Below are 21,392 nucleotides of genomic sequence, written 5' to 3'. Positions count from 1 at the left end.
TGGAGGGAGAGAGGGAGATGGAGGGAGAGGGAGATGGAGAGAGAGAGGGAGATGGAGGGAGAGAGGGAGATGGAGAGAGAGGGAGATGGAGGGAGAGGGAGATGGAGAGAGAGGGAGATGGAGGGAGAGAGGGAGATGGAGAGAGAGAGGGAGATGGAGGGAGAGAGGGAGATGGAGGGAGAGAGGGAGATGGAGGGAGAGAGGGAGATGGAGAGAGAGGGAGATGGAGAGAGAGGGAGATGGAGAGAGAGAGGGAGATGGAGAGAGAGGGAGATGGAGGGAGAGAGGGAGATGGAGGGAGAGAGGGAGATGGAGAGAGAGGGAGATGGAGAGAGAGAGGGAGATGGAGGGAGAGAGGGAGATGGAGGGAGAGAGGGAGATGGAGAGAGAGAGGGAGATGGAGAGAGAGGGAGATGGAGAGAGAGGGAGATGGAGGGAGAGGGAGATGGAGAGAGAGAGGGAGATGGAGGGAGAGAGGGAGATGGAGAGAGAGAGGGAGATGGAGAGAGAGAGGGAGATGGAGAGAGAGAGGGAGATGGAGAGAGAGAGGGAGATGGAGAGAGAGAGGGAGATGGAGAGAGAGGGAGATGGAGAGAGAGGGAGATGGAGGGAGAGAGGGAGATGGAGAGAGAGGGAGATGGAGAGAGAGAGGGAGATGGAGAGAGAGAGGGAGATGGAGAGAGAGAGGGAGATGGAGAGAGAGAGGGAGATGGAGAGAGAGGGAGATGGAGGGAGAGAGGGAGATGGAGAGAGAGAGGGAGATGGAGAGAGAGAGGGAGATGGAGAGAGAGGGAGATGGAGAGAGAGAGGGAGATGGAGAGAGAGAGGGAGATGGAGAGAGAGGGAGATGGAGAGAGAGGGAGATGGAGAGAGAGAGGGAGATGGAGAGAGAGGGAGATGGAGAGAGAGGGAGATGGAGGGAGAGAGGGAGATGGAGAGAGAGAGGGAGATGGAGAGAGAGAGGGAGATGGAGAGAGAGAGGGAGATGGAGAGAGAGAGGGAGATGGAGAGAGAGGGAGATGGAGGGAGAGAGGGAGATGGAGAGAGAGAGGGAGATGGAGAGAGAGGGAGATGGAGAGAGAGGGAGATGGAGAGAGAGGGAGATGGAGAGAGAGGGAGATGGAGAGAGAGAGGGAGATGGAGAGAGAGAGGGAGATGGAGAGAGAGGGAGATGGAGAGAGAGGGAGATGGAGAGAGAGAGGGAGATGGAGAGAGAGAGGGAGATGGAGAGAGAGGGAGATGGAGGGAGAGAGGGAGATGGAGAGAGAGAGGGAGATGGAGAGAGAGAGGGAGATGGAGGGAGAGAGGGAGATGGAGGGAGAGAGGGAGATGGAGAGAGAGAGGGAGATGGAGAGAGAGAGGGAGATGGAGAGAGAGGGAGATGGAGGGAGAGAGGGAGATGGAGAGAGAGAGGGAGATGGAGAGAGAGAGGGAGATGGAGAGAGAGGGAGATGGAGAGAGAGGGAGATGGAGAGAGAGGGAGATGGAGAGAGAGAGGGAGATGGAGAGAGAGGGAGATGGAGAGAGAGAGGGAGATGGAGGGAGAGAGGGAGATGGAGAGAGAGAGGGAGATGGAGAGAGAGGGAGATGGAGGGAGAGAGGGAGATGGAGAGAGAGAGGGAGATGGAGAGAGAGGGAGATGGAGAGAGAGAGGGAGATGGAGAGAGAGGGAGATGGAGAGAGAGAGGGAGATGGAGGGAGAGAGGGAGATGGAGAGAGAGGGAGATGGAGGGAGAGAGGGAGATGGAGAGAGAGAGGGAGATGGAGAGAGAGGGAGATGGAGAGAGAGAGGGAGATGGAGGGAGAGAGGGAGATGGAGAGAGAGGGAGATGGAGGGAGAGAGGGAGATGGAGGGAGAGAGGGAGATGGAGAGAGAGAGGGAGATGGAGAGAGAGGGAGATGGAGAGAGAGGGAGATGGAGGGAGAGAGGGAGATGGAGAGAGAGAGGGAGATGGAGAGAGAGAGGGAGATGGAGAGAGAGAGGGAGATGGAGAGAGAGAGGGAGATGGAGAGAGAGAGGGAGATGGAGAGAGAGGGAGATGGAGAGAGAGGGAGATGGAGGGAGAGAGGGAGATGGAGGGAGAGAGGGAGATGGAGAGAGAGAGGGAGATGGAGAGAGAGAGGGAGATGGAGAGAGAGGGAGATGGAGAGAGAGAGGGAGATGGAGAGAGAGAGGGAGATGGAGAGAGAGAGGGAGATGGAGAGAGAGGGAGATGGAGAGAGAGGGAGATGGAGAGAGAGAGGGAGATGGAGAGAGAGAGGGAGATGGAGAGAGAGAGGGAGATGGAGAGAGAGAGGGAGATGGAGAGAGAGAGGGAGATGGAGAGAGAGAGGGAGATGGAGAGAGAGGGAGATGGAGAGAGAGGGAGATGGAGAGAGAGAGGGAGATGGAGAGAGAGAGGGAGATGGAGAGAGAGGGAGATGGAGAGAGAGGGAGATGGAGGGAGAGAGGGAGATGGAGAGAGAGAGGGAGATGGAGAGAGAGGGAGATGGAGAGAGAGAGGGAGATGGAGAGAGAGGGAGATGGAGAGAGAGAGGGAGATGGAGAGAGAGAGGGAGATGGAGAGAGAGAGGGAGATGGAGAGAGAGGGAGATGGAGAGAGAGAGGGAGATGGAGAGAGAGAGGGAGATGGAGAGAGAGGGAGATGGAGGGAGAGAGGGAGATGGAGAGAGAGAGGGAGATGGAGAGAGAGGGAGATGGAGGGAGAGAGGGAGATGGAGAGAGAGGGAGATGGAGAGAGAGAGGGAGATGGAGAGAGAGAGAGAGAGAGAGAGAGAGAGGGAGATGGAGAGAGAGAGGGAGATGGAGAGAGAGGGAGATGGAGAGAGAGGGAGATGGAGGGAGAGAGGGAGATGGAGAGAGAGAGGGAGATGGAGAGAGAGAGGGAGATGGAGAGAGAGAGGGAGATGGAGAGAGAGAGGGAGATGGAGGGAGAGAGGGAGATGGAGAGAGAGAGGGAGATGGAGAGAGAGAGGGAGATGGAGAGAGAGAGGGAGATGGAGGGAGAGAGGGAGATGGAGAGAGAGAGGGAGATGGAGAGAGAGAGGGAGATGGAGAGAGAGGGAGATGGAGAGAGAGAGGGAGATGGAGAGAGAGGGAGATGGAGAGAGAGGGAGATGGAGAGAGAGGGAGATGGAGAGAGAGAGGGAGATGGAGAGAGAGGGAGATGGAGAGAGAGAGGGAGATGGAGAGAGAGGGAGATGGAGAGAGAGGGAGATGGAGAGAGAGGGAGATGGAGGGAGAGAGGGAGATGGAGAGAGAGAGGGAGATGGAGAGAGAGGGAGATGGAGAGAGAGAGGGAGATGGAGAGAGAGAGGGAGATGGAGAGAGAGGGAGATGGAGAGAGAGAGGGAGATGGAGAGAGAGAGGGAGATGGAGAGAGAGGGAGATGGAGAGAGAGAGGGAGATGGAGGGAGAGAGGGAGATGGAGGGAGAGAGGGAGATGGAGGGAGAGAGGGAGATGGAGGGAGAGAGGGAGATGGAGAGAGAGGGAGATGGAGAGAGAGAGGGAGATGGAGGGAGAGAGGGAGATGGAGAGAGAGGGAGATGGAGGGAGAGAGGGAGATGGAGAGAGAGAGGGAGATGGAGAGAGAGAGGGAGATGGAGAGAGAGGGAGATGGAGAGAGAGAGGGAGATGGAGAGAGAGAGGGAGATGGAGGGAGAGAGGGAGATGGAGAGAGAGAGGGAGATGGAGGGAGAGAGGGAGATGGAGAGAGAGAGGGAGATGGAGAGAGAGAGGGAGATGGAGAGAGAGGGAGATGGAGAGAGAGGGAGATGGAGAGAGAGGGAGATGGAGAGAGAGGGAGATGGAGGGAGAGAGGGAGATGGAGAGAGAGAGGGAGATGGAGGGAGAGAGGGAGATGGAGAGAGAGAGGGAGATGGAGAGAGAGAGGGAGATGGAGAGAGAGGGAGATGGAGAGAGAGAGGGAGATGGAGAGAGAGGGAGATGGAGGGAGAGAGGGAGATGGAGAGAGAGGGAGATGGAGAGAGAGAGGGAGATGGAGAGAGAGGGAGATGGAGAGAGAGGGAGATGGAGAGAGAGAGGGAGATGGAGAGAGAGGGAGATGGAGAGAGAGGGAGATGGAGAGAGAGGGAGATGGAGAGAGAGGGAGATGGAGAGAGAGGGAGATGGAGAGAGAGGGAGATGGAGGGAGAGAGGGAGATGGAGAGAGAGGGAGATGGAGAGAGAGGGAGATGGAGAGAGAGAGAGATGGAGAGAGAGAGGGAGATGGAGAGAGAGGGAGATGGAGAGAGAGAGGGAGATGGAGAGAGAGGGAGATGGAGAGAGAGAGGGAGATGGAGAGAGAGGGAGATGGAGAGAGAGAGGGAGATGGAGGGAGAGAGGGAGATGGAGGGAGAGAGGGAGATGGAGGGAGAGAGGGAGATGGAGAGAGAGGGAGATGGAGAGAGAGAGGGAGATGGAGAGAGAGAGGGAGATGGAGAGAGAGAGGGAGATGGAGAGAGAGGGAGATGGAGGGAGAGAGGGAGATGGAGAGAGAGAGGGAGATGGAGGGAGAGAGGGAGATGGAGAGAGAGGGAGATGGAGAGAGAGGGAGATGGAGGGAGAGAGGGAGATGGAGAGAGAGGGAGATGGAGGGAGAGAGGGAGATGGAGAGAGAGAGGGAGATGGAGGGAGAGAGGGAGATGGAGAGAGAGAGGGAGATGGAGAGAGAGGGAGATGGAGAGAGAGGGAGATGGAGAGAGAGGGAGATGGAGGGAGAGAGGGAGATGGAGAGAGAGAGGGAGATGGAGGGAGAGAGGGAGATGGAGAGAGAGGGAGATGGAGGGAGAGAGGGAGATGGAGAGAGAGAGGGAGATGGAGAGAGAGGGAGATGGAGAGAGAGAGGGAGATGGAGAGAGAGGGAGATGGAGAGAGAGAGGGAGATGGAGGGAGAGAGGGAGATGGAGAGAGAGAGGGAGATGGAGAGAGAGGGAGATGGAGAGAGAGGGAGATGGAGAGAGAGAGGGAGATGGAGGGAGAGAGGGAGATGGAGGGAGAGAGGGAGATGGAGGGAGAGAGGGAGATGGAGGGAGAGAGGGAGATGGAGAGAGAGAGGGAGATGGAGAGAGAGGGAGATGGAGAGAGAGGGAGATGGAGAGAGAGAGGGAGATGGAGAGAGAGGGAGATGGAGAGAGAGGGAGATGGAGAGAGAGAGGGAGATGGAGGGAGAGAGGGAGATGGAGGGAGAGAGGGAGATGGAGAGAGAGAGGGAGATGGAGAGAGAGGGAGATGGAGGGAGAGAGGGAGATGGAGGGAGAGAGGGAGATGGAGAGAGAGAGGGAGATGGAGAGAGAGAGGGAGATGGAGGGAGAGAGGGAGATGGAGAGAGAGGGAGATGGAGAGAGAGAGGGAGATGGAGGGAGAGAGGGAGATGGAGAGAGAGAGGGAGATGGAGAGAGAGGGAGATGGAGGGAGAGAGGGAGATGGAGGGAGAGAGGGAGATGGAGAGAGAGAGGGAGATGGAGAGAGAGGGAGATGGAGAGAGAGAGGGAGATGGAGGGAGAGAGGGAGATGGAGAGAGAGGGAGATGGAGAGAGAGAGGGAGATGGAGAGAGAGAGGGAGATGGAGAGAGAGAGGGAGATGGAGAGAGAGAGGGAGATGGAGAGAGAGAGGGAGATGGAGAGAGAGGGAGATGGAGAGAGAGAGGGAGATGGAGAGAGAGAGGGAGATGGAGAGAGAGGGAGATGGAGAGAGAGGGAGATGGAGAGAGAGGGAGATGGAGAGAGAGAGGGAGATGGAGAGAGAGGGAGATGGAGAGAGAGGGAGATGGAGGGAGAGAGGGAGATGGAGGGAGAGAGGGAGATGGAGAGAGAGAGGGAGATGGAGAGAGAGAGGGAGATGGAGAGAGAGGGAGATGGAGAGAGAGGGAGATGGAGAGAGAGGGAGATGGAGGGAGAGAGGGAGATGGAGAGAGAGGGAGATGGAGAGAGAGGGAGATGGAGAGAGAGGGAGATGGAGAGAGAGAGGGAGATGGAGAGAGAGGGAGATGGAGAGAGAGAGGGAGATGGAGAGAGAGGGAGATGGAGAGAGAGAGGGAGATGGAGAGAGAGAGGGAGATGGAGGGAGAGAGGGAGATGGAGAGAGAGAGGGAGATGGAGAGAGAGGGAGATGGAGAGAGAGGGAGATGGAGGGAGAGAGGGAGATGGAGAGAGAGGGAGATGGAGGGAGAGAGGGAGATGGAGAGAGAGGGAGATGGAGAGAGAGGGAGATGGAGGGAGAGAGGGAGATGGAGGGAGAGAGGGAGATGGAGAGAGAGAGGGAGATGGAGAGAGAGAGGGAGATGGAGAGAGAGAGGGAGATGGAGGGAGAGAGGGAGATGGAGGGAGAGAGGGAGATGGAGGGAGAGAGGGAGATGGAGGGAGAGAGGGAGATGGAGAGAGAGAGGGAGATGGAGGGAGAGAGGGAGATGGAGAGAGAGAGGGAGATGGAGAGAGAGAGGGAGATGGAGGGAGAGAGGGAGATGGAGGGAGAGAGGGAGATGGAGAGAGAGGGAGATGGAGAGAGAGAGGGAGATGGAGAGAGAGGGAGATGGAGAGAGAGGGAGATGGAGAGAGAGGGAGATGGAGAGAGAGGGAGATGGAGGGAGAGAGGGAGATGGAGAGAGAGAGGGAGATGGAGGGAGAGAGGGAGATGGAGAGAGAGAGGGAGATGGAGGGAGAGAGGGAGATGGAGAGAGAGAGGGAGATGGAGAGAGAGGGAGATGGAGAGAGAGGGAGATGGAGGGAGAGAGGAGAGGAATGGAGGGAGAGAGGGAGATGGAGGGAGAGAGGGAGATGGAGGGAGAGAGGGAGATGGAGGGAGAGGAGGAGAGGAATGGACAGAGAGGGAGATGGAGATGGAGATAGAGAGGGTGAGAGGGAGAGTGGAAGAGAGGAATGTGAGAGAGAGCAGGAGAGAGGGGATAGGAAGGAGGTGGGAGCGGGAGAGGGGATATAGAGAGAGGGACCAAGAGAGAAGTGGGTGGGTTCAACATCCCACGGACAAGGATTGTTCTGATCATTCTCATCTTCGCAAATCTTCCAGTAGAACAGACGATTTTGTGGTTGATCCTCATTGGATATCTGGTGTTGCCAATACAGAATATCATAACAGATTAGTTTCCGACCACTCCCCAAATCCCTCCCTTTCCAAACGGACCTATTCCTGGCGTTCCCACCCCTCCCTCCTCGCCGATAAGAAATTCATACAATATATCACCACCAGGTTAAAAGATTTGATAGAAATTAACGATGAGGGCGAGATGTCAGATTCTGGGAGACATTATAAGGGTGTAATTGGTGGGTATATAATTCGATATGAATCCGCCGCTAAGAGGGAGAGAGGAGGAGGACGATTATTAGAGATTGAGAATCTTCTCCCAACCCTCGAAGCGACATACCAGGCTTCGAAATCCTCTGAAGGTTATAATAAAATAACAAGAAATGGAGACGAGAGCGAGAGAACGAGGGAGAGAGCGGGAGGGAGAGAAAGAGGGAGGGAGTGGGAGGGAGAGAAAGAGGGAGGGAGTGGGGAATGTTGGGGGAGAGAGGGATGGAGGGAGAGGGAGAGGGGGAGACCTGGGAAGAGGACAAGGGCCGGGGGACACTGACCAGGGGCAGTGGACGGAGACAGCGCTGACTCGTTCATCTCCAACTGCCAGATTTTTCCGCTGGTGTCGCAGTCGCGGAGATTACTCAAGCACGGCAGCCTCACCGAGATGGAGTACACTTCCAGCGCCCACTCGCGGCGGAAAGGCACCACTCGCGCCGTCTACCTCCACCTCTTCAACGACTGCATCCTGTTGTCCCGACAAAGAGAGTCAGTAACATAATCAGGGAGATTCGCTCTGTGTCTGACCCCGGGGGTGTGTGATGGGACGGTGCGGGGGGAGATTCGCTCTGCGTCCGACCCCGGGTGTGTGTGATGGGACGGTGCGGAGGGAGATTCACTCTGTGTCTGACCCCGGGGGTGTGTGATGGGACGGTGCGGAGGGAGATTCGCTCTGCGTCCGACCCCGGGTGTGTGTGATGGGACGGTGCGGAGGGAGATTCACTCTGTGTCTGACCCCGGGGGTGTGTGATGGGACGGTGCGGAGGGAGATTCGCTCTGCGTCCGACACCGGGGGTGTGTGATGGGACGGTGTGGAGGGAGATTCACATTGTGTCCGACCCCGGGAGTGTGTGATGGGACGGTGTGGAGGGAGATTCACATTGTGTCCGACCCCGGGAGTGTGTGATGGGACGGTGCGGAGGGAGATTCACTCTGTGTCTGACCCCGGGAGTGTGTGATGGGACGGTGTGGAGGGAGATTCAGTCTGTGTCTGACCCCGGGAGTGTGTGATGGGACGGTGCGGAGGGAGATTCGCTCTGCGTCCGACCCCGGGGGTGTGTGATGGGACGGTGCGGAGGGAGATTCGCTCTGCGTCCGACCCCGGGGGTGTGTGATGGGACGGTGCGGAGGGAGATTCGCTCTGCGTCCGACCCCGGGTGTGTGTGATGGGACGGTGCGGAGGGAGATTCACTCTGTGTCTGACCCCGGGGGTGTGTGATGGGACGGTGCGGGGGGAGATTCGCTCTGCGTCCGACCCCGGGGGTGTGTGATGGGACGGTGCGGAGGGAGATTCGCTCTGCGTCCGACCCCGGGGGTGTGTGATGGGACAGTGCGGAGGGAGATTCGCTCTGCGTCCGACCCCGGGGGTGTGTGATGGGACGGTGCGGAGGGAGATTCACTCTGTGTCTGACGCCTGGAGTGTGTGATGGGACGGTGAGGAGGGAGCTTCGCTCTGTGTCCGACCCCGGGGGTGTGTGATGGGACGGTGTGGAAGGAGCTTCGCTCTGTGTCCGACCCCGGGGGTGTGTGATGGGACGGTGCGGGGGGAGATTCACTCTGCGTCCGACCCCGGGGGTGTGTGATGGGACGGTGCGGGGGGAGATTCACTCTGTGTCTGACCCCGGGAGTGTGTGATGGGACGGTGAGGAGGGAGCTTCGCTCTGTGTCCGACCCCGGGGGTGTGTGATGGGACGGTGCGGGGGGAGATTCACTCTGCGTCCGACCCCGGGGGTGTGTGATGGGACGGTGCGGGGGGAGATTCACTCTGTGTCTGACCCCGGGAGTGTGTGATGGGACGGTGCGGGGGGAGATTCACTCTGCGTCCGACCCCGGGAGTGTGTGATGGGACGGTGAGGAGGGAGATTCACTCTGTGTCTGACCCCGGGAGTGTGTGATGGGACGGTGCGGGGGGAGATTCACTCCGTGTCCGACCCCGGGGGTGTGTGATGGGACGGTGCGGAGGGAGATTCACTCTGTGTCTGACCCCGGGAGTGTGTGATGGGACAGTGTGGAGGGAGATTCACTGTGTGTCTGACCCCGGGAGTGTGTGATGGGACGGTGTGGAGGGAGTTTCACTCTGTGTCTGACCCCGGGAGTGTGTGATGGGACGGTGTGGAGGGAGTTTCACTCTGTGTCTGACCCCGGGAGTGTGTGATGGGACGGTGTGGAGGGAGTTTCACTCTGTGTCTGACCCCGGGAGTGTGTGATGGGACGGTGTGGAGGGAGTTTCACTCTGTGTCTGACCCCGGGAGTGTGTGATGGGACGGTGCGGGGGGAGATTCACCCCGTGTCTGACCCCGGTAGTGTGTGATGGGACGGTGCGGGGGGAGATTCACTCTGCGTCCGACCCCGGGAGTGTGTGATGGGACGGTGCGGAGGGAGATTCACTCTGTGTCTGACCCCGGGAGTGTGTGATGGGACGGTGCGGAGGGAGATTCACTCCGTGTCCGACCCCGGGGGTGTGTGATGGGACGGTGCGGAGGGAGATTCACTCTGCGTCCGACCCCGGGGGTGTGTGATGGGACAGTGCGGAGGGAGATTCACTCTGTGTCTGACCCCGGGAGTGTGTGATGGGACGGTGGGGGACCGGGATTGTCCTGGGGGAGAGCCTGTTGGGACCGGTTGCTGTGACGACGTACATTTGCCTCTCCAGGAACGGGAGGTTCACAGTATTTGACCACAGCATTGCCCAGAACCTCGTTGTGGAGAACATTCGAATGAAACCGTCCGTGGAGGCGAAATTCCTCTTCCGGCTCTGTCTCCAGGAGAATCACCGCGGCCAGTACCAGGAATTCGTCCTCAGGGCTTCCAGTCTGTAAGCGAAATTTACCCACCCACCCTCCCCATCCCTGTCCCTCCGACCCCTGGGTCAGGGAGCGAGGCAGAGAGGTGAATCAATTATGATCAATCTCGACAATCTGGGCGATCGTGCGGCCCACCGGATCAGCAAATTTGCGGGTGACTCCAAGATCGGGGGGGTGGTGGGGGTGCTGTGGACGGCGGGGAAGACTGCCAGATCTTGCAGTGGGGGCCTGGAGCAGCTGGAAAAACGGGCCGGAAGATGGCGGATGGAGTTTAGTGCAGACAAGAGCGATGTGTTGTACTTCGGGGGGGATCATAGAAAACAGGTGCAGGAGAAGGCCATTCGGCCCTTCGAGCCTGCACCGCCATTCAGTACGATCATGGCCGATCATCCAACTCAGAACCCTGTACCAGCCTTCCCTCCGTACCCCCTGATCCCTTTAGCCACAAGGGCCATATCTAACTCGCTCTTAAATATAGCCAATGAACTGGCCTCGACTGTTTCCTGTGGCAGAGAATTCCACAGATTCACCACTCTCTGTGTGAAGAAGCTTTTCCTCATCTCGGTCCTAGAAGGCTTCCCCTCTATCCTCAAACTGTGACCCCTCGTTCTGGACTTCCCCAACATCCGGAACAATCTTCCTGCATCTAGCCTGTCCAATCCCTTTAGGATTTTATACGTTTCAATCAGATCCCCCCTCAATCTTCTAAATCCAACGAGTACAAGCCCAGTTCATCCAGTCTTTCATCATATGAAAGTCCTGCCATCCCAGGAATCAATCTGGTGAACCTTCTTTGTACTCCCTCTATGGCAAAGATGTCTTTCCTCAGATTAGGGGACCCAAAATGCACAGCAGGCTAGGTTTTACACTGTGAGCGGGAGGGAACCGTAGTGGGACAAAGGGATCTGGGAATACTGGTCCATAATCCATCGAAAGTGACGTCACGGGTAGATCGGGTCGTAAAGAAACCTTTTGGCACTTTTGTCCTTCATAAACAAGAGTACTGTGTCCAGGAGACGGGATTTTACGTTGAGGTTGTGCGAGACGTTGGTTGGGCCTAACTTGGAGCGTTGTGCGCAGTTTTAGTCACCTGCCTACCGGAGAGGTGGAGACAAGGCCGGGAGGAGAGTACAGAGATAGTTTACAAGGATCTTGCCGGGTCTGGAGGTAACCTGGTTTACATGGAAAGATTGAATAGATTTGGACTTTATTCTTTAGAATATCGAGGGTCGAGAGGAGATTTGATGGAGGTAAATGCAAAATTATGAGGGGTCTGGACGGGGTAAAGGCAAGCAGGCTTTTTCCCACCGAGGTTGGGTGGGAGGACAACCAGAGGTCATGGGTTAAGGGTGAAAGGTGAGGAGTTTAAGGGGAACGCCCTCACTCAGAGGGCGGGGAGATTGTGGAGCGAGCGGCCAGCACAAGGGGGTGCAGATGAGCTCGATTCCAACCTCTAGGAGAAGTTTGGATTGGTACCGGGATGGGAGGGGATGGAGGGCTAAGGTCTGGCTGAAAGTGGGGTCACGGGTAGACGGGGACCCCGGGGAGTGTCGTGGAACAGAGGGACCCAGGGGTACGGGAACACGGTTCCCCGAAAGTGGGGTCACGGGCAGACGGGGATCCCGGGGAGCGTCGTGGAAGAGAGGGACCCAGGGGTACGGGGACACGGTTCCCCGACAGTGGAGTCACGGATAGACGGGGACCCCAGGGAGCGTTGTGGAACAGAGGGACCCAGGGGTACGGGAACACGGTTCCCCGAAAGTGGAGTCACGGATAGACGGGGACCCCAGGGAGCGTTGTGGAACAGAGGGGACCCAGGGGTACGGGGACGCGGTTCCCCAAAAGTGGGGTCACGGGTAGACGGGGACCCTGGGGAGCGTTGTGGAACAGAGGGACCCAGGGGTACGGGGAGACGGTTCCCTGAAAGTGGAGTCACGGGTAGACGGGGACCCCGGGGAGCGTTGTGGAACAGAGGGACCCAGGGGTACGGGGACACTGTTCCCCAAAAGTGGAGTCACGGGTAGACTGGACGGTGAAGAAGGCGTTCGACACGCTGGCCTTCATCAGTCAGGACACTGAGTACGGGAGTCGGGAGGTCATGTCCCAGTCGTACGAGACGTCGGTGAGGCCGCGCTGGGAGTACGGTGTTCGGTTTCGGTCGTCCCCGCTGTGGGAAAGATGCCGCTGAGCTGGAAAGAGAGTGGAGGGAGATTCACGAGGATGTTGCTGGGACTCGAGGGACTGAGTTACGGAGAGAGGTCGGGCAGGTTGGGGACTTTATTCCTTGGAGCGTAGGGGTGACCTTACAGAGCTGTGTCAAACCACGAGGGGCACAGATAGGGTGAACGTGCACAGACTTTTCCACAGGGTCAGGGAATCGAGAACCAGAGGGCACAGGTTTGAGGTGAGAGGGGGAGAGAGATTTAATAGGGACCCGAGGGGCAACTTTTTCACCCAGAGGGTGGTCCGTCTGTGGAAGGAGCTGCCGGAGGAAGTGGTCGAGGCAGGTACATTAACGACACTCGTACAGGGACACGGATAGGGAAGGTTTAGAGGGATACGGGCAGAAGGTATTGCCTCCAATGGGGTGAGGGCCAACACGGTGAAGATTTGTTTCGGAGTGGTGGTATTCCGCGAGATTTTCAAGTCCAAATTAATTCCTGAATCTTAACACTAACCTCTTCTCTGCTTTCTGAAGAAGTCAAAAATTGCGTTGGATTTCCGCGCTGCTCCCAATGAAGGAGGACATCGACCTCACGCAACACTACAGTAAGTTCACAGAGTCAGCCGGACGTTGACACCACCCCGTCACTACGCTCCCGGGGTCAGACACGGGGTTAAGGCGGCTAGTGAGTCCATTCGCCCCCTCATTTGTCCTGCTATCCCCCTTCTCTCCGCAGATTCCAAGCAGGTTCAGTGTCTTAAGCCCTACAAGGCCAGGGAACATGACGAGCTGCACCTCCAGAAAGCAGACATCCTCGTTCTCACTCAGGAGTGCTCTGACGGTGAGAACCAAACCCCCTCGCCCCCCCGCCCTCGTCGCCCAAATCCCGAGCCTTCGCACCCCTCCGATCTCCAGATCCCCCCCTCCTCACTGCCCCCAACACTCTCCCCATTTCCCCTCAACCCTCCGCCCATCTCCTCCATCCTCCCCGCCTCTCTGACGATTGGGGAGCATAGTTTTTCCACACGGACCGACGCGGGGTGGGAGGCTGGAGTGATTTGCCAGGGTGTTGGCGGTTGGGACAGGGTCACAGATGTTGGTGGTTGGGACAGGGTGACAGATGTTGGTCGTTGGGACAGGGTGACAGATGTAGGTGGTTGGGACAGGGTCCCAGATGTTGGTGATTGGGACAGTCCCAGAAGTTGGTGGTTGGGATAGTCCCAGATGTTGGTGGCTGGGACAGGGTCCCAGATGTTGGTGGCTGGGACAGGGTCCCAGATGTTGGTGGTTGGGACAGGGTTCCAGATATTGGTGGTTGGGACAGAGTTCCAGATGTTGGTGGTTGGGACAGGGTTACAGATGTTGGTGGTTGGGACAGTCCCAGATGTTGGTGGTTGGGACAGTCCCAGATATTGGTGGTTGGGACAGGGTCCCAGATGTTGGTCGTTGGGACAGGGTGACAGATGTAGGTGGTTGGGACAGGGTCCCAGATGTTGGTGATGGGACAGTCCCAGAAGTTGGTGGTTGGGATAGTCCCAGATGCTGGTGGTTGGGACAGTCCCAGATGTTGGTGGCTGGGACAGGGTCCCAGATGTTGGTGGTTGGGATAGGGTCCCAGATGTTGGTGGTTGGGACAGGGTTCCAGATGTTGGTGGTTGGGACAGAGTTCCAGATGTTGGTGGTTGGGACAGGGTTACAGATGTTGGTGGTTGGGACAGTCCCAGATGTTGGTGGTTGGGACAGGGTCCCAGATGTTGGTGGTTGGGACAGTCCCAGATGTTGGTAGTTGGGACAGGGTCCCAGATGTTGGTGGTTGGGACAGTCCTAGATGTTGGTGGTTGGGACAGGGTCCCAGATGTTGGTGGTTGGGACAGTCCCAGATGTTGGTGGTTGGGACAGGGTCCCAGATGTTGGTGATTGGGACAGGGTCACAGATGTTGGTGGTTGGGACAGTCCCAGATGTTGGTGGTTGGGACAGGGTCGCAGATGTTGGCGGTTGGGACAGGGTCACAGATGTTGGTGGTTGGGACAGGGTGACAGATGTTGGTGTTTGGGACAGGGTTCCAGATGTTGGTGGTTGGAACAGGGTGACAGATGTTGGTGGTTGGGACAGGGTCACAGATGTTGGTGGTTGGGACAGGGTTACAGATGTTGGTGGTTGGGACAGGGTGACAGATGTTGGTGTTTGGGACAGGGTTCCAGATGTTGGTGGTTGGAACAGGGTGACAGATATTGGTGGTTGGGACAGAGTTCCAGATGTTGGTGGTTGGGACAGGGTTACAGATGTTGGTGGTTGGGACAGTCCCAGATGTTGGTGGTTGGGACAGTCCCAGATATTGGTGGTTGGGACAGGGTCCCAGATGTTAGTGGTTGGGACAGTCCCAGATGTTGGTGGTTGGGACAGGGTCCCAGATGTTGGTGATTGGGACAGGGTCACAGATGTTGGTGGTTGGGAGAGTCCCAGATGTTGGTGGTTGGGACAGGGTCACAGATGTTGGTAGTTGGGACAGGGTCACAGATGTTGGTAGTTGGGACAGGGTTCCAGATGTTGGTGGTTGGGACAAGGTGACAGATGTTGGTGGTTGGGACAGGGTGACAGATGTTGGTCGTTGGGACAGGGTGACAGATGTAGGTGGTTGGGACAGGGTCCCAGATGTTGGTGATGGGACAGTCCCAGAAGTTGGTGGTTGGGATAGTCCCAGATGCTGGTGGTTGGGACAGTCCCAGATGTTGGTGGCTGGGACAGGGTCCCAGATGTTGGTGGTTGGGATAGGGTCCCAGATGTTGGTGGTTGGGACAGGGTTCCAGATGTTGGTGGTTGGGACAGAGTTCCAGATGTTGGTGGTTGGGACAGGGTTACAGATGTTGGTGGTTGGGACAGTCCCAGATGTTGGTGGTTGGGACAGGGTCCCAGATGTTGGTAGTTGGGACAGGGTCCCAGATGTTGGTAGTTGGGACAGGGTCCCAGATGTTGGTGGTTGGGACAGTCCTAGATGTTGGTGGTTGGGACAGGGTCCCAGATGTTGGTGGTTGGGACAGTCCCAGATGTTGGTGGTTGGGACAGGGTCCCAGATGTTGGTGATTGGGACAGGGTCACAGATGTTGGTGGTTGGGACAGTCCCAGATGTTGGCGGTTGGGACAGGGTCGCAGATGTTGGCGGTTGGGACAGGGTCACAGATGTTGGTGGTTGGGACAGGGTGACAGATGTTGGTGTTTGGGACAGGGTTCCAGATGTTGGTGGTTGGAACAGGGTGACAGATGTTGGTGGTTAGGACAGGGTCACAGATGTTGGTGGTTGGGCCAGTCCCAGATGTTGGTGGTTGGGACAGAGTCCCAGATGTTGGTGGTTGGAACAGGGTCCCAGATGTTGGTGATTGGGACAGTCCCAGATGTTGGTGGCTGGGATAGAGTCCCAGATGTTGGTGGTTGGGACAGGGTTCCAGATGTTGGTTGTTAGGACAGGGTCACAGATGTTGGTGGTGGGAACAGTCCCAGATGTTGGTGGTTGGGACAGTGTCCCAGATGTTGGTGGTTGGGACAGTCCCAGATGTTGGTGGTTGGGACAGGGTCCCAGATGTTCGTGGTTGGGTCAGGGTCCCAGATGTTGGTGGTTGGGACAGCGTCACAGATGTTGGTGGTTGGGACAGGGTCTCAGATGTTGGTGATTGGGACAGGGTGACAGATGTTGGTGGTTGGGACAGTCCCAGATGTTGGTCGTTGGGACAGGGTTCCAGATGTTGGTGGTTGGGACAGGGTCACAAATGTTGGTGGCTGGGACGGTCCCAGATGTTGGTGGTTAGGACAGGGTCCCAGATGTCGGTGGCTGGGATGGTCCCAGATGTAGGTGGTTGGGACAGGGTCACAGATGTTGGTGGCTGGGATGGTCCCAGATGTAGGTGGTTGGGACAGGGTCACGGATGTTGGTGGTTGGGACAGGGTTCCAGATGTTGGTGGTTGGGACAGGATTACAGATGTTGGTGGTTGGGACAGTCCCAGATGTTGGTGGTTGGGACAGGGTCCCAGATGTTGGTAGTTGGGACAGGGTCCCAGATGTTGGTAGTTGGGACAGGGTCCCAGATGTTGGTGGTTGGGACAGTCCTAGATGTTGGTGGTTGGGACAGGGTCCCAGATGTTGGTGGTTGGGACAGTCCCAGATGTTGGTGGTTGGGACAGGGTCCCAGATGTTGGTGATTGGGACAGGGTCACAGATGTTGGTGGTTGGGACAGTCCCAGATGTTGGTGGTTGGGACAGGGTCGCAGATGTTGGCGGTTGGGACAGGGTCACAGATGTTGGTGGTTGGGACAGGGTGACAGATGTTGGTGTTTGGGACAGGGTTCCAGATGTTGGTGGTTGGAACAGGGTGACAGATGTTGGTGGTTGGGACAGGGTCACAGATGTTGGTGGTTGGGACAGGGTTACAGATGTTGGTGGTTGGGACAGGGTGACAGATGTTGGTGTTTGGGACAGGGTTCCAGATGTTGGTGGTTGGAACAGGGTGACAGATATTGGTGGTTGGGACAGAGTTCCAGATGTTGGTGGTTGGGACAGGGTTACAGATGTTGGTGGTTGGGGCAGTCCCAGATGTTGGTGGTTGGGACAGTCCCAGATATTGGTGGTTGGGACAGGGTCCCAGATGTTGGTGGTTGGGACAGTCCCAGATGTTGGTGGTTGGGACAGGGTCCCAGATGTTGGTGATTGGGACAGGGTCACAGATGTTGGTGGTTGGGAGAGTCCCAGATGTTGGTGGTTGGGACAGGGTCACAGATGTTGGTAGTTGGGACAGGGTCACAGATGTTGGTAGTTGGGACAGGGTTCCAGATGTTGGTGGTTGGGACAAGGTGACAGATGTTGGTGGTTGGGACAGGGTGACAGATGTTGGTCGTTGGGACAGGGTGACAGATGTAGGTGGTTGGGACAGGGTCCCAGATGTTGGTGATGGGACAGTCCCAGAAGTTGGTGGTTGGGATAGTCCCAGATGCTGGTGGTTGGGACAGTCCCAGATGTTGGTGGCTGGGACAGGGTCCCAGATGTTGGTGGTTGGGATAGGGTCCCAGATGTTGGTGGTTGGGACAGGGTTCCAGATGTTGGTGGTTGGGACAGAGTTCCAGATGTTGGTGGTTGGGACAGGGTTACAGATGTTGGTGGTTGGGACAGTCCCAGATGTTGGTGGTTGGGACAGGGTCCCAGATGTTGGTAGTTGGGACAGGGTCCCAGATGTTGGTAGTTGGGACAGGGTCCCAGATGTTGGTGGTTGGGACAGTCCTAGATGTTGGTGGTTGGGACAGGGTCCCAGATGTTGGTGGTTGGGACAGTCCCAGATGTTGGTGGTTGGGACAGGGTCCCAGATGTTGGTGATTGGGACAGGGTCACAGATGTTGGTGGTTGGGACAGTCCCAGATGTTGGTGGTTGGGACAGGGTCGCAGATGTTGGCGGTTGGGACAGGGTCACAGATGTTGGTGGTTGGGACAGGGTGACAGATGTTGGTGTTTGGGACAGGGTTCCAGATGTTGGTGGTTGGAACAGGGTGACAGATGTTGGTGGTTGGGACAGGGTCACAGATGTTGGTGGTTGGGCCAGTCCCAGATGTTGGTGGTTGGGACAGAGTCCCAGATGTTGGTGGTTGGAACAGGGTCCCAGATGTTGGTGATTGGGACAGTCCCAGATGTTGGTGGCTGGGATAGAGTCCCAGATGTTGGTGGTTGGGACAGGGTTCCAGATGTTGGTTGTTAGGACAGGGTCACAGATGTTGGTGGTGGGAACAGTCCCAGATGTTGGTGGTTGGGACAGTGTCCCAGATGTTGGTGGTTGGGACAGTCCCAGATGTTGGTGGTTGGGACAGGGTCCCAGATGTTCGTGGTTGGGTCAGGGTCCCAGATGTTGGTGGTTGGGACAGCGTCACAGATGTTGGTGGTTGGGACAGGGTCTCAGATGTTGGTGATTGGGACAGGGTGACAGATGTTGGTGGTTGGGACAGTCCCAGATGTTGGTCGTTGGGACAGGGTTCCAGATGTTGGTGGTTGGGACAGGGTCACAAATGTTGGTGGCTGGGACGGTCCCAGATGTTGGTGGTTAGGACAGGGTCCCAGATGTCGGTGGCTGGGATGGTCCCAGATGTAGGTGGTTGGGACAGGGTCACAGATGTTGGTGGCTGGGATGGTCCCAGATGTAGGTGGTTGGGACAGGGTCACAGATGTTGGTGGTTGGGACAGGGTTCCAGATGTTGGTGGTTGGGACAAAGTCCCAGATGTTGGTGATTGGGACAGGGTCACAGCGGGGAAGTGTAGCCCCCCCCCCCACCCCCGGTCAGCCTCAGGCTCACTCAACTCGCTTCCGTCTGGGGGGACCAGCCTTCGACCCCACCAAACTGGGTGACCGAGTTTGTGTGGATGCTGTGTGATTGTACCCCACCCCACCAAATAACAGTCAATACACCATATACGATTAAATAATTACAACTTATAGATATTACTGGAACTATGCAATCAATAGAGATAAAATATAAAAGGAATGTAAAAGGTGTCAACCTTATCAAAGTTCAGTCACCTCGTGCACAACCGTTGGAACTCAATTAATGGAGTCTTCTTTCCACCATTCGATCCCCTCAGACCCCCTCGACCCACCGTCTGGGGCCAACCACGGTGGCCGTCCGGACGCTCTGCACGAGTCTGTCCTCGTCTCCTCTCCTCGCCGCAGACCCTGGGCCTCGGACTCCCGCTCGGGGGTTCGGTCCCGCCGGCCAGCTCACAGCATCGCGTCGTCCACTCCCTCTCCCCGCCGCGCCTTCTGCCCCAAACACCCGCGGGAGCACAATCGCCGACAGACGCACGAGAAAGAGTAACGTCTGTCCCCAATTGGTTCGGTCCTCCTCTTATCAATCATATAACCCAAACAAGCAAAGAGAGAGAGAGAACTCCTTACATCGCGGTTATTGCAGAAAAGCCATTTCAATTATAACGTTGCAAAGAAGCCATTTTGATCAGCCTACGCCGTTACATAAAAGAAGGAACCCCTTACAGAAGCGTGCCCTTCGGCCCATCTATTCCGTTGCGGACCATTCCATCGGCCTTCTCCCAGCACAGCTGTGCGCACCCCTTCCCACCCATGCGCCCACGTCCGCCCCGTCTGCCGGCAGATGGATCCACACACTCTCGCGGCCCTCGTTCACCCTTTCACCCCATAACCCCCTGACCTAAACTCAGTGGAAGAAGGCCTTATAAATGTTGCAGGCCTCCCGTCTAATCTCCTCCCCGATCTCCGAAATTCCAGGGAATAAAGTCCTCACCTCTTGACCAGAACTGGCCTCAGTGCTCCAAGCGAGGCCTCACCAACGTCTTACAGAACTTCGACGCGGCATCCCAGCACCTTCTCACCCCCCTCTCTCTCTCTCTCTCTCTCTCTCCCTCGCACCTTCCCGTTCCGTCGCAGGCTGGGAGGAAGGCTACCGGCTCTCGGACGGGGACCGCGGCTGGTTCCCCTCTTCGCACGTGGAGGTGATCACCAGCCGCCGCTCCCGGCTCTGCAACATCGAGGAGCGCCTACGTCTCAGCCACAAGTCCTCGAGGTCCTCCGAGCACTGAACGCCGACCCTCGGACCCTTCTCCGAGGCCGCCACCCACCCCCCCACACCCCCGCCCCCGGTCAAACTGAGCACCAGGATCCACACCAGGACTGGCTCCCAAGCACCGCCAGGCTCACAGACTCCCGGGAAAAAAAAAAAATCGAAGCCCAGGATGCGTCCCCGGCCTGTTTTCCAGTCTCCTGAGGCCCGGAAGAACGTGAACAAATCAAAGTCCAGGCTCCGAGACCGGCCCTGTTCCAGCAGCCTCAGCCCTGTTGGCCTGTCAACCCCCTGCCTAGTCTTCCCGGCTGCGGAGGTCGAGGACTCCCAGAAGAATTGAGCCCCAGGCTCGAAACCTGGCCTACCTCCGAAATGCTAAGGCCCAAGGACTCCCGGAGAAGTTGAAGCCTGGCCATCCTGGTTTCCATTCCCCTCAGATCAAGGACACGTGCAGAAACTGAGGCCCAGGCTGCTAACCCCAGCCGAGTGTTCAGATTGCTGGGACACAGACGAACCGAGGACAAGGCTCCAGGGCCGCCCTGATTCCAACAACTCTAGGCCCACGGACTTCCAGAGAAACGCCAGGGCCCCCCGGCTCCGCATGCCACCGTGCGTCCGGGCCTGGGGGTCGTGGACGAAGCGAGGCCCAGGGCGCGTACACCGCCCAGTTTACAGTCTGCTCAGGCCCATGGACACGGAGGAATTGAGCCCCCAGGATCCAAACCCGGCCTGGCCCCCAGCACACGAGACCAACGGACCCCACGGACAAATCGAGGCGCAGGATGCGAACCGGGCCTAGTTTCCAGGCTCCAGCCAGCCACGGGCCCAGCACCAGAGGCAGGATCCCCGGGGACCAAAACCCTTCGGGCCAGAGACCCTATTGATGGGGCCGGTGCTGCCCCCATCTCCATGGAGGATTCAGAAAATTAAAAAAATACTGGGGTTTCTTGCAGTGAATGTGAATTTGCCGTGAAATTTTGCACAGTAACCATTCCCCCGGGTCAAGGAGAAGGTCATGAGGGGGTTGGATCGGCCCAGCGTCCCCTCTCGCCATCCCTGCTCTGTTCCTGGATCTGGTTGAATTTTCTAGCCTCCGGTCCCGTCCCTGAACCCGCTCAGCTGCAAGTGTTTAACGGCCTCATTAACACAGGGACACAGGCTCTGAGCTGATCAGATCGGCAGGGGCTTCTCTCTCTCTGCACAGGAGGCCGAGTCTCGGTGCTGGGGAGTGTCTCCCGTTGCCCGTCCCACCCTCTGGGACCCCGCTCGCCCCTCTCCCCGTCTCAGCCGGTGACCCCTCACCCTCTCCGGCGATGCAGGAGCCCCCCGGCTGCCCCAGTACCCGGGACGTCCCGCCAGCGTCAGGTAACGGGGCAGATTGTCAACACCCCCCCTTCCCCGTCTTCCGGACCGTCCCCTCGGTCATCGGGAACAGAGTGACCCCTCCCCGGGGAAGGGGTGAGTCAGGAGAGGGTGAGCAGAATCAGGGAGCGTCTCCCAAAAGTGTCAGACCTCAGGGAGGGAGGGGGAGAGAGAGAGATTGGGGGGAGAG

General features: G+C 57.4%; 1 protein-coding gene across 1 annotated transcript; it reads left to right on the top strand.

Moving 5' to 3' along the window:
* Positions 1-7,642: 7,642 nt before the first annotated feature.
* Positions 7,643-20,809, top strand: LOC134342027 (rho guanine nucleotide exchange factor 5-like; the record flags this gene model as incomplete). The annotated part of the gene is made up of 5 exons (XM_063039961.1): positions 7,643-7,800; positions 9,965-10,126; positions 12,814-12,884; positions 13,016-13,120; positions 19,708-20,809. Coding segments are annotated over 5 exons (648 nt in total), but the record flags the coding sequence as incomplete, so codon positions are not given.
* Between the last annotated feature and the right edge of the window lie 583 nt (positions 20,810-21,392).

Source organism: Mobula hypostoma, unplaced genomic scaffold (genome assembly GCF_963921235.1).
Source record: "Mobula hypostoma unplaced genomic scaffold, sMobHyp1.1 scaffold_171, whole genome shotgun sequence".
Taxonomy (NCBI): domain Eukaryota; kingdom Metazoa; phylum Chordata; class Chondrichthyes; order Myliobatiformes; family Myliobatidae; genus Mobula; species Mobula hypostoma.
Note: the sequence above shows the minus strand (reverse complement) of the source record. Positions and strands in the feature narration are given on the sequence as shown.